The sequence below is a fragment of the Xyrauchen texanus genome, chromosome 10 (genome assembly GCF_025860055.1).
Source record: "Xyrauchen texanus isolate HMW12.3.18 chromosome 10, RBS_HiC_50CHRs, whole genome shotgun sequence".
NCBI classification, from domain to species: domain Eukaryota; kingdom Metazoa; phylum Chordata; class Actinopteri; order Cypriniformes; family Catostomidae; genus Xyrauchen; species Xyrauchen texanus.
In genome coordinates this window covers 18830494-18842562 of record NC_068285.1, presented here as the reverse complement: position 1 = coordinate 18842562, position 12069 = coordinate 18830494, and the positions used below count along the sequence as shown (strand labels likewise).

Sequence of the window (12069 nt, the reverse complement as noted above, 5' to 3'; positions counted from 1 at the left end):
CGGATCTGTAAAGCCCCCGCGCTCGCGCTAGCTTCGAGAGCTGTGAGCGGGCGTGCGTGCAACGCCTCTTTACACCTTCACCCACAACCAATAAGAGAGCAGAACGGCATTAGGAGAGAAAAGTCCATCAAACGTAATATCACTGAACTGTACAACTATCTTTGCAGGGGATCTGTGCATCTTTCTCTCTCTCCATAGCTGTCACCACCCCAGCCACCCCTACCATATACCCCCAATCCGCCACTTAATTGAGCAACCGGGACACCTCACGTGCAGGACTGATTTGCAGTTCGAACACGTGGCTCATTCAAAAGACAGATGAACTAAGTTTGTTCCGTTTCCCGTTCTTTCGATGCTATTAAGAGGCGGTGCCTACATTAACGCGTGTGACAATTTAGTCGCATCGCCTAAGAATAATAAAAATAATAAAAACTTTCTATATTCTATTCCCATCCCTCGCCTCACGGAGGTGACGGAATTAATCATTAAGATCTTTTGAAGCAAGAGGAAACGCGAGTGCGCGCGATCTCGTCCATCAAACATCTCAGTAGCTTGGAGTGATTGGGAGAACACTCCCAGACCTTCCGCTGAGCGACTGTGCGGTTCTCTCCAAACACTGCCCATCCGAGCGACGCAATAAAGGGCTGCCCATCTGCAACACGGTCGCTCTTTTTCCGTATACATCAAAATGAATAAGCTCTACATCGGGAACGTGAGCGAGCAAGCGAGCGCGCTGGACTTGGAAAGTATCTTTGAGCAGTGGAAGATACCTTTCAGTGCACCCTTTCTCGTTAAAAGTGGCTACGCGTTTGTGGATTGCCCCGACGAAAAGGTAGCGATGAGGGCCATTGACACTCTTTCAGGTGAGAATGGAGACTTTTATGCGTATGTGGTTTTGTACAACCTCCAATTGAATTAAAACGCACGAGCGGCGAGCACCCTTTCGGCATTTAAAAGCCTATGCAAAGGAGTGTGTGATTCTGAGCAAGCTTAGCCTATGTGGACTTCACTTTCAGTTTTCTAAACCACAGGCTTCCTCGCCGAATTACTGAAAGGTAAACTGTCCATTAAAGTTGCAGCGTTGCTTGTCTGTGCAGGGAAATAGTGTGTTTAACAACTTGGATATGATGTCCATTGTGCGGGTGGTTGCACATTGTATTTATTTGAATTTAGATTGTGTATTTATTTCGTTTAGCCTTTTAACGTATCAAAATACTTAAACCACTTTCTGGGACTAAAGTGAATTTCTTGTTTTGCAAACTTCGCCACTGTAAAATTGTTGCACTTTTTATCGCTGCAATTTCTAGACTGGTACACCTGGTGGTTGGGTTGCATTTGGTGGCTTGTAGGCCTTTCTATCTCTCTCTCTCTCTCTTCCCCCCAACATTTATCACAATGGGACCATATAAATCAATGGGAATTTTCGAGATTTTCTTAAACGAGTATAAAAGTCTGACTGCCCGTGGATGAGGCATTTTCGCAAGCGTGGAGGCACTTTTGACCTCCGTGTTTAACCTGTGGGAATTTTTTTTTTTTATGGAATTTAAATAAATTAAAAATATATGTTTTGCGTTTGAATGGCGTCTTAATAGAGTACGTTTATTTTTTGTTTCTATATAGTTGTTGTTTTTTCGCCCTTTCGGTCATTGTAAACCTTTTGTCAAATATTGGGCATTTTTGCTTGATAACAGCATCTGAATGAGTGAAAATGTATTTTTTTCAGGGAAAGTGGAACTCCACGGAAAAGTCTTGGAAGTGGAGCACTCTGTCCCTAAAAGACAAAGGTAAGATTCATTGTGAATTTCGCCATTTCATCATAAGAGATTCACGAGTCCAGCTTACATATGTAGGCCTGTGTGTGTGTGTGTGTGTGTGTGTGTATATCTGAAGATTTCGACCAGTAGTTATAATATTAAAACCGAATTATTGTTTTTATTTTCTAATGTAATTTTACCGAGTTTTTGTTAATACAGTTAAGCAAGCAAGCGGGTGATGACGGACTGTTGATGTAGGCTATGTGGTTTAAATGTACAATTGCTGGCTTGTTTAGGTAACAAAATTATATGTACGCTGTTGAGTGAACCTCCATCCTAGCGTGCGGAATCTAGGTTTTTGTCAAATCTCGGGGGCCTTTGATTTGCACAGTTCACACTAGGCCTCTGGGCCTTTTTCAAAACAAGAAACGTTGTAAAGTGTGAACGCAAATGTTGTAAATGTGCCCGTTCGTTAAACATGAATATGCATCTGTGTAGCCATGCTAGGAGTGGCGTCCATTTAAGAAGAAACTTCTATTCCGCCCCTCTTTCCCCTCCTCGCGCTGACCATGCACGAGATGGACTCCTCAGCGCGCCTGGACTGCTAGGGTCGAGCTCTTGTCACGAAGACTGATTTGCGGGTTCACAGAAACTCCAGCGACTAGACGTGGTCAACCCACAAAGCACTGTTTCACTAACCAGCCATGTACCGATTGAATTGGCGCTTTATAATAAAATTTTAAGAATTAAATTGAATTAACGACTTAAGACATAATTACTTTTCTCTCTGTTTTCAATTTATACCCGCCAAACATTTATAAGAACACTACATTAATTCCTCGTCACCCTGTGTGTTTTTTTTTTTTTTTGGGCTATCATTTTATAATAAGTCTCTCAGTCGAACATTATTTCTGTTTGCACGTAGTCACCCTACGCGTCCTAACGAGATACCAGTTAAGAATCATTTGATACGTTTCAATTTACGCTTATTAGCACACGTGCTATCCATATTTTGGTTACATTGGTATTTATATTTTTTTTAGTCATGGTTAAATCATAAAAAAACGTTGATGGGTCTTACAATTTAGGTATCTCGTCCTTTCAATTATTAACTGAAGGAACAAGTGATGATTGAAGTGTTTTTTATTTTTTTAATGTTATACATGTTAAGTGTTCGTTGGCAACCGAATAGTGTGTACAAAAACGATATATCAAAATCAGATTAATTTATCTGCTTTTAGTGTGTAAATGGACAGTGTAATTTAAGTATAAATAGTGTGAAGTGTAGATCTTCCCCCTGCTAGTTCAGTGTGTGTGCTGCACATGTGCTATCCATGTTGAAAGAAACGGGTCAAAGGTCATGTATGTTGGTTTGAACTGTGAGCCAATGAGAACCAAGTACAGTGAAATGCATGCTGGGAGGGATCTTGCTTCTATCATATGAGCCTGGGCTAAGGCCCTGCCCACCCCACACAAAAATAAAAAAAAATTGGTTGAGGTTTGGCCCTTTTAGCTTTTATTTCATGAGTGTGTATGAATGCAAGGTGTGGTGTGCATACTATGGAGATGTTTCCTTGGATGTTTTAGGGTGGCGGGGTGTGTTTTGAGATTGTATGGACGCTAGATTTAATATTATATATTTAAATATCTGTTTGTTACATAATCATTGCTTTAAATGCTGAATTGTAATGTCTTTAGCATAGTACTATTCTTTCATGCATTTAAAAAAAAAAAAAAAAAAAAAACCTTGATGGCTGCGGCACCGATATTCAACCAGAGTTGTGTGTGCGCACTGTGAGTGCAGTCTGCATGGATGGCCCATTGGCCTTTGGAAGTTTAGTTCCATAAGTCATTTTTTTCTTCCGTTTCGCTTGGAGTACTAGCATTGCTGTTTTCTCTTAGAACACTGTGGTGTGTGTGTGAGAGAGAGAGCGAGAGAGAACGAAAGCATGCATGCATACATGTGGCTTAAAGGGGGGCCCAACTGGAAAAGAGTGTGGCAAAAGGGTCTTCAGCAACAACAGATTCTGTGTGGTCCACCTGTAATTTGACAGGTTTCAAATGTCCTTTGGATTTCTGCTAATTTCTTTGCTGTAATTAATATACCTATGACCAATAATAACATTGATAATTATAAGTTTTTTTTTTTTTTTATCTTGAAAGTGAGTTATGAGGCACAGAAATGTATTACACTAGATTTCAAGCTGCAGGGAAAATATGTAAAGCTTTGTATTCAAAAGTCTAAACCAAAAATCTAAAATGAGTTGAATGTGTTCTTGTGTATTTAAGTGGAATACGCTAATTCAGTGTTAAAAAGAGCATCGATGTTTGTTATAAAACAAAATGCAAGTCCAGTTCTGCCAATCCCAATTAGAGGAATGTTGTGCAGTGTATTCTTGCATAATGTTTAGCTACCATTTTTCATCTGTGGTAATGCATTCAAAGGCAATTCATTTTCTAGGTTGTTTGTGGATTGATGTAATATTGGGTTTGGCTTATGTAACTCTTTGAGTTGTACATTCATTTCCATGTTGAAATGTGTTGCTATTCGTCCTTTTTTGCCATTCATGTTAATTATGAAATGTGTGAACTGTTCAAGTACGAATATCTTGATTCAGGGCAAGTTGTGAACTAAAAAGCTATCAAAGAGTCAGGGGCTTGTAAATTCTAATGTGATGTCATGTTTCCTGGTTCATCCAGAAGTGTTTGTGGTGGGAAGTCTTCTCCCATTCCCCAACTCATGCACAGAGAAAATTATGTTGCGTGTCCGTTGGATTTTAAAGTAAATGAGGATGCCCTCTACTTCTTTACGTCACAACTGGACCCCCACTCCTTTTTACCCATTCTTGTCTGTAGGCTAGCCTGTAACCATAGGAACCAGGCCCCACCCCCTAGGGCAGAGAGAGTTTGTTACCCTGAAATGGGGCACCAGCACCCCACCCCGTCCTAACCATACGCAAACTCCCCCACACACACACACACTCCCCTCTTGTTCCTATAGGTTAATCTGCTGTTGGAGAACATTCCATATTGCATTCCCACTGGAATGCAGACCAAGACTGGAAAAGCACATCAATCCTACCAAATTACCTCAAAAGAAATGGGAAGTTTTTAATTCGTTCATTAAATCTGGAATGCGGTACGCCTGTACTTGAGACTAACATATATTTAAACAATTATAATTAAATTTTGTATTAAATGACATTAGTTTCTATACAAGTATGCTTCTATCCCTTGCCCCAGCACATGCACGTTTATGTTCTGCCAAGGTATTTTTATAGGCATTTTGTTTTATACACTGGTATCACGTATGTCTCTCTTCATGCAGCTGTGTGCTACTAGGTTTGTTAATGCTTTGCCTTTTTGTATTGTAGATATTTGGTGTGTGTGTGTGTGTGTGTGTGTGTGTGTGTGTGGACTAAAAATTTTAGATTTGTGTGCATTGCTTTTTGGTTATTTAATTCTGCAAGAGCTTGGTCACCACAGTGGATTGTTGCACGATAGGCCGCTTATTCTGAGCTTGAAGTTGTAATATCTCTATCAATCCATAATTTGAGCAAGGCACAAAATTATTTATTTTCAAATAGACCGTTTTAGTGTTTTCTCCACATGAAATATTCCCTATTTGAAATTGGCATTAGCACTGAGCTACCTGTGGTATTTTGCCTGACTGGTCAGAGTTTACGGAATCAAATTTGGAATGCGGTGAAATGGCAGACAAACGCTTACATGTGGCACAGCGCGCTGGGGAAAGCTTGTCCAGTGACTTCAAACATCTCCGGACATCATACAGAGATGTTCAATGCAAGTTCTGATATGAGTTAATAATCCCTGAGATGACTACAACTCATTGTTCTCTAGAAGGGGGTGAGGGCTACACATTCTCTTCATGAGTGCAAATATCCCATCTGGCGCTTAAAGCATGCACCACCTTTTCTCAGAATTTTATCTCCAGGCTGTACCCTATATACTTTTATAAAGATAAAATATGAAAGGTATTCTCAAAAGTTGTGTCCTAAAGAAAAATGAATAAATTTAATATAAATAAAATTTATAATCTTTGGGAAACAAATCTCTCAATCATATACTCTGTCAAAGCAAATCAACAGACCTGGATGAGTATTCCTGGCTCGAACTACAAGGGAAAAAACTTGTCAACTTAATGGTGGCGGAATAAATGGAACCAACACAGCTTCTTATTTTTGTTAATTTCCCAATATGAATGCATATACCTTTGTTCCATTGGTTAGTGAGACAATGTGGTGTGGCTGTTAAGTTTGACAGTTTTCAGTACTTAAGAAAATAATTGCCATTAAGTCTCGCTTAATCGGTGAGGAGATATTTACATGGCAGTGGAGTAGTGCTTTGCTGATCTATTCATTTTGTTTTTGTACACACAGAAAAATAAGCTTATAGGAAATCAAGACTATGCACATGGGAGTTTTTTCTTGATAATGACTTGATCAAATTTGCAGTGATTCATAAAAATTAAGTTTTAGAAATGTTCAATTCTTTAGAAATTTTACCAGTGGCTTGGTTGCAACTTCTATACAACATGCAGACTTTTGGGAGGTGTTTACTGCCTATTTTAGAGAGGTGAGGACTGAGATTTACTAGAGCAAAATACACTAAATAATCGGGATTAACCATTGATGCTATAAAGCACTCAGAACTGTTGAGGAGCGCCGATTGCTTAACATGTCTGCGTGTAGATTTTGCATTGATTATGCTATTATGTGGTGTATCTCTCTTTTTTTAACATCAGCCTGATATGGGTACCATATTTAGGCCCCAAATCCATGTGCATATGCGTTGGATATGAAGGAGTCGTGTGTACCTGTTCAGGTAGAGACATGTTTGTGTTCTCATGTCCTCTGTACATTCTGTTCTTGTCAGTGCCAGAGTAAATACGCAAGTACATGGAGTGTGAACTTTGCAGTTGTGTAAAGTCAAGTGGGCAGTTATAGATCTTTCATAATCACTGTGCCGAAACATACACATTGAAATGTTAACCTACATTACAGCGAGTAATTAGGTGGCCCAAAGGGAAATGCACCAATAAAACTCATTGGGACTCGTTCATTAAACGCGTGCCAAGGGAAATTGTCTAAATCTTTCGTAAAGGCATTCTTTCATAAAATTGTTGCACTGCATACACTCATTCGTTCTGCTTGTTTCATGAAAAAGGCCCATTAATTTCAGTGCAAAATGGCTTATTTACAGGCTCTGTATTAATCTGAAATGAATCTAGTAATGCTGTGTGTAATCTTAAACAAAATTGCAAATTGTGCCTACTCATAGACTTGTTGCACTTAGGTGTTCTTGATGATGTAAACATTAAATGCTGTGCCAGGAAGGCCTGTTCCTCCAACAGCAACTATACAGTGTATATAAACATCTAGCCATACATCAGACAAATCTGTTTGTAAAATGGATTTGCCTTTTTTGTTATAGAAATTAAGAATGATCGGTGAAAAGCAGCTCTTTAAGAAATATAATGCTTAAGAGATGTGCTGTGAGGTGGACTGTATTGGTGGAGTTTTAAAAGGAAAATACTATCCTTTTTAACAGTTTATTTTTTTACTTTTTTATTTTTTTATTAGTTTTTTCTTTAACTTAATATTTACTGCCTGATATGTATTTGGACTTTCACCCTGGGCTGCACTGTACCTGAATACCACCTCCACATCTATATTTATAAGCATGATGTACAGCCTTTCTTTATCAATTATCCTAATTACTTGATTTATTAACTCTAAATTGGACTAAAGAGCCTGGTCATGCCTTGTTAAACATGGGTGGTATTGGAGGTTTGGTCTGTTTTATGTCCAGAGCAAATTCCAAGTTTGTGTTTGCACCAGTAGATGACCTCCCAGTATTTTTCATTGGCTCACAAAATTGTTAGCCGCCACCTTTTTGTTGCTTGTGACCAAGGGATTGTTGATTGCTTGTGTGTTTGCAGATTAGAGAAGCATTAAAGGGCAATATTAGCAAATACATTGCTGTGAAAGTATTTACCCCTTCCTGATTTCTATGTTTGTTATTTTTTCATACTAAATGGTTTTAGATCTTCAAATGAGAAAACATAAAACAAAGACAACCTGAGTAAACGCAAAATACAGTTTTCAAATATGTACACTAGCGCCAAAGGTTTGGAATAATGTACAGTTTTTGCTGTTTCGGAAGGAAATTTGTACTTTAATTCTCCAAAGTGTCATTCAACTGATCACAAAGGATAGTCAGGATGTTACTGATTAAAAAAAAAACAGCACCATCACTATTTGAAAAGCCCCATTTCCAGCAGCCGTCACTCCAACACCTTATCCTTGAGTAATCATGCTAAATTGCTAATTTGGAACTAGAAAATCATTTGCCATTTATATCAGAAATGGTTGAAAGCTATTTGGTTTCATAAATGAAGCTTAACATTGTCTTTATTTTTTTTTTGTTTTTTTTGAGTTACCACTGTATGCAATTGACTGGCATGTCTTGAGGTCAATATTGGGTTAAAAATGACAAAGAGATGGCTTTCTCTAGAAACTTGTCTGTCCATCATTGTTTTGAGGAATGATGGCTATACAATGCTTGAAATTGCCAAAAAAACCCGGAAGATTTCATACAAAGGTGTACACTACAGTCTTCAAAGACAACGGACAACTGGCTCTAACAAGTACAGAATGAGATGTGGAAGGCCCAGATGTACAATTAAACAAGAGGGATAAGTATATCTAAGTATATATAGTATATCTATAAGAGACTCTAGTTTGAGAAATAGACACCTCACATGTCTTCGGCTGACAGCTTCATTGTATTCTACCCGCTCAACACCAGTTTCATGTACAACAGTAAAGAGAAGACTCAGTGGTGCAGGCCTCATGGGAAGAATAGCAAAGAAAAAGCCACTTTTGAAACAGGAAAAAGAAAAGGTAAGAGTGGGCAAAGAAACACATTGGACCACAGATAATTGGAAAAGTGTATTTTTGCGCAAACATGACACTACCATCAGCTAGACCGTAGTCTACTGTACTACTACTGTAGACTGCTTGAGAAGTGCCTGATAAGCCACATCTATGGAAAGTGCTACAGGAAGTGTGGGGAGAAATATCATCTGAGGATCTGAACAAACTGACATCTACAATGCCATGGATCTGCAAAGCTGTCATTGCTTCCCATGGATGATTTTTTTTTCAATGAACTCTTTGTAGTTTAAGAAGTTTGGAAATTTTTTCCAAATTTTATTAATGTTCTGACTACATTGTGATCAGTTGAATGCCACTTTGGTGAATAAAAGTACCAATTTCTTTCCATAAGAGCAAAATCTGTACATTATTCCAAACTTGTGTGAGAATTTATTGAACCAAAAAAAAAAAGGTTATCCAACACCTATACCACCCGTGTGAAAACTGCCCCCTTAAACTTAATAGCTGATTGTGCCACCTTGTGCAAACAACTGTAACCAAATGCTTCCGTCAGTCTTTCTTTGCAGAATTGCTTTAGTTCTGCCACATTGGAGGTTTTTCTAGTATGAATGGCCATTAAGGTACTTTGACTAAGCCACTCAAACTATAATTTTGTTACTTTTGAGCCATTTTAGAGGTGGAATTACTCCTATGCTTTGCACTACTGTCTTGCTGCATAAGGCGGTTGCGCTTGAGCTTCAACTCATGGACTGATGACCGAACGTTTTCCTTTAGGATTTTCTGGTAGAGAGCAGAATTTATATTTCCCTCAATTACTGCATTATGATCCAGGCCCCCTAACACCAGCATGTTTGACCGTAGGTATGATGTTCTTTTTGTGGAATTCTGTTTGATTTACGCCAGATGTAACGAACCCGTCTTCCAAACAGTTCCACTTTTGACTCGCCAGTCCACAGATCATTCTCCCAAAAGGTTTGAGGATCATGCAGGTGTGTTTTGGCAAAATTCAGAAGAGCCTTAATATTATTGTGGATAAGCAGTGGTTTTCGCCTCGCCACTCTTCCATGTATGGCAGTTTTGGCTGTTGTCTTTCTGATGGTGGAGCCATGAACAGTGACTTTTATTGATGCAAGATAGGCCTGCAGTTCCTTGGGTGTTGTCCTTGGTGCTTTTGTGACTTCCTGGATGAGTTGTCATTGTGGTCTTGGAGACATTTTTGAAGGTTTGCCACTTTTGGGAAGATTCACTACTGTACCAAGCTTTCTCCATTTGGAAATAATGGCTCTCACTAACTACGCTTCCATCCAAGGGTTTTTGCAAAAAAGGTTTTAGCGCATCAAAATAAAGCTGATGGAAATGCAAATTATTGCTAAAATTTCACAGGTGTCCCCATAATATTTTTTTTTATTTAATTCTAGTGCTTAAACTCTTTCGTTACTTCAAATGTCGCGAAAAACTGGTTTGGAAACACTTTGTCGAGAAAATTGATATTAACGCAAAAATGTAGTGTCACATGACAGAGTTTACCCCAATCGTCAGCCTGTGTTAATCATGACGACAGTATACATCCTTGAAAGCCAGTTTATTGTAAGTGATTATGGATTGATCTTAACGGCATATAGATCCAATGCTGCAAACATGACACTACCATGAGTGCCAACACAAATACCTCATATCATGCACGTCAAGTCCACGGAGAACAAATGAGTGGCCACTCTTTGCGATTTAATTTAATTAAGGTAGCCATCAGTTTATTTATTAATGTTGCTTTTACACACCATTCAAAATAATAGAAGGTAGTCATGGAATTAACCCACAATACAAAAAACATTTCCCTGTATGAAATTAAATAAATTACCAAACGACAAAAATATTTTTAGACCTAATATGCCTTTTTTACTTTACACAAAAAAAGTTGGCGGAATGACACTCAAAATGTTCTACACTTATATTTTAAATCTAATCCTTTACCTCTGCTCGCATTTGCTGAGCTTCTTCATTGCATTATGACACTAAAATTAATTTGAGATGACAATCCAGTTCAGTTGGTCTTTACAGATGCTGGACAAATATGCAGGTCATAATGCAGTTGTGATGGCGATTATTGTTCAAAATATCCTATTAAATATCAGGAATGTTTCGTATGTAAACCCTGATATTACACTGCATAATTTTTCCTTTAATAGCTGTGCATACACACAGCATATACACATCGATGGATGGTCCTTATACAAAGACTGAAAGTTTCCCCCGCTACTTGGTGCAGGTTGCCAGCTTGAACCGGACCATGAAGATTCTCATTCGGGTCGGAACTAGTGGCAACCTGCGACGATGGGCGCAACATCAGGACCAATATTACAGTCCTATAAGAAGGACAACTAAGAAATACTGAATGGAAACACTATGCAAATGAACTTTCTAAATTAGTATAAAATGTAATGTGCTAGGTGGTGGATTTTCTAGAGTTTTGCATTAGCTAAAATGCACATTTAAGGTGATTGAAACGGTATATTCATGAAATAATGACGTGTTTTTGACCATTCGTGCATATGTTATGAGCGTGCTTTTAGCTTGATGTGACTGACCCAATAAAAGATCTTGGCACACAATTCTTTGAACATAGCCCTTGTAATTCATAAGTTTTTAAACAGCAGCTGGTTGAGTAAAGTGGGTCATCGCAATCTGCCAGAACAATTTTGAAGGTAGGCGCTCCCTGAGACGAGACTAGCGAAATGTGGGCATCGAAGCCATTTCAGCTCCATTTATATCAAATATTATAATTGAGAAAACTAAATTGTGTGCATTGGTTCTTTCGTGTATTGTCACTTTTTGTTTAATGTTGAACAAGTTTTCAGCTAACGACCCTGCATCAGTGTGGAGAGGCCTGATCTAACTTAAAGACACCATCCCCCAACACTATTGAGAATCAACAGCTGACTGACGACTTGAATGTGTTTTACTGTAGATTTGAAAAGCCCCACACCTGCTCTGACCTTCACTTCACACAAACACCAACACCTCCTGCAACCACCCCCTCCTCCTTATAGAGCAAACGGATCTGTGGATGTTGCAGTCATGGGATTGCTTGGGGGTGGCCAATGTACCGGTATAAATTTGCCAACCGGTATACATTTTGAATTGTCTATCACGATAACGCAAAATTGCCACTCGAGAAATATGTACAGCACATTATACGTACGCATTAAACCGCCTTCCTCCATATAAATGGAGGAAGCCGGAGGGACTGCTCGTACATCAGAATAATTTGAATGAGAAGATGAGAGGAGATTATGAGGGGAAATTGTGCGTCCTCCATGGTGTGGAATTGATTTGGATTTAGAAAACGCAAAACAGAGCAGAAAACAGCCATTTTCAAGGTTTGAACATTTGTGTAT

At 38.7% G+C, this 12069-nt stretch overlaps 1 protein-coding gene across 2 annotated transcripts in view; it reads left to right on the top strand.

Moving 5' to 3' along the window:
• Positions 1 to 365: 365 nt before the first annotated feature.
• The window catches only part of LOC127650524 (insulin-like growth factor 2 mRNA-binding protein 3), a 29938-nt gene continuing 18234 nt past the window's right edge, over positions 366 to 12069 (top strand). For both annotated transcript variants that reach the window (XM_052135984.1, XM_052135983.1), the window contains exons 1-2: positions 366 to 863; positions 1724 to 1784. In XM_052135984.1, the coding sequence (XP_051991944.1) occupies positions 689 to 863; positions 1724 to 1784 (236 nt within the window). In that variant the 5' untranslated portion in view covers positions 366 to 688. The remainder of the gene's footprint in view (positions 864 to 1723; positions 1785 to 12069) is intronic.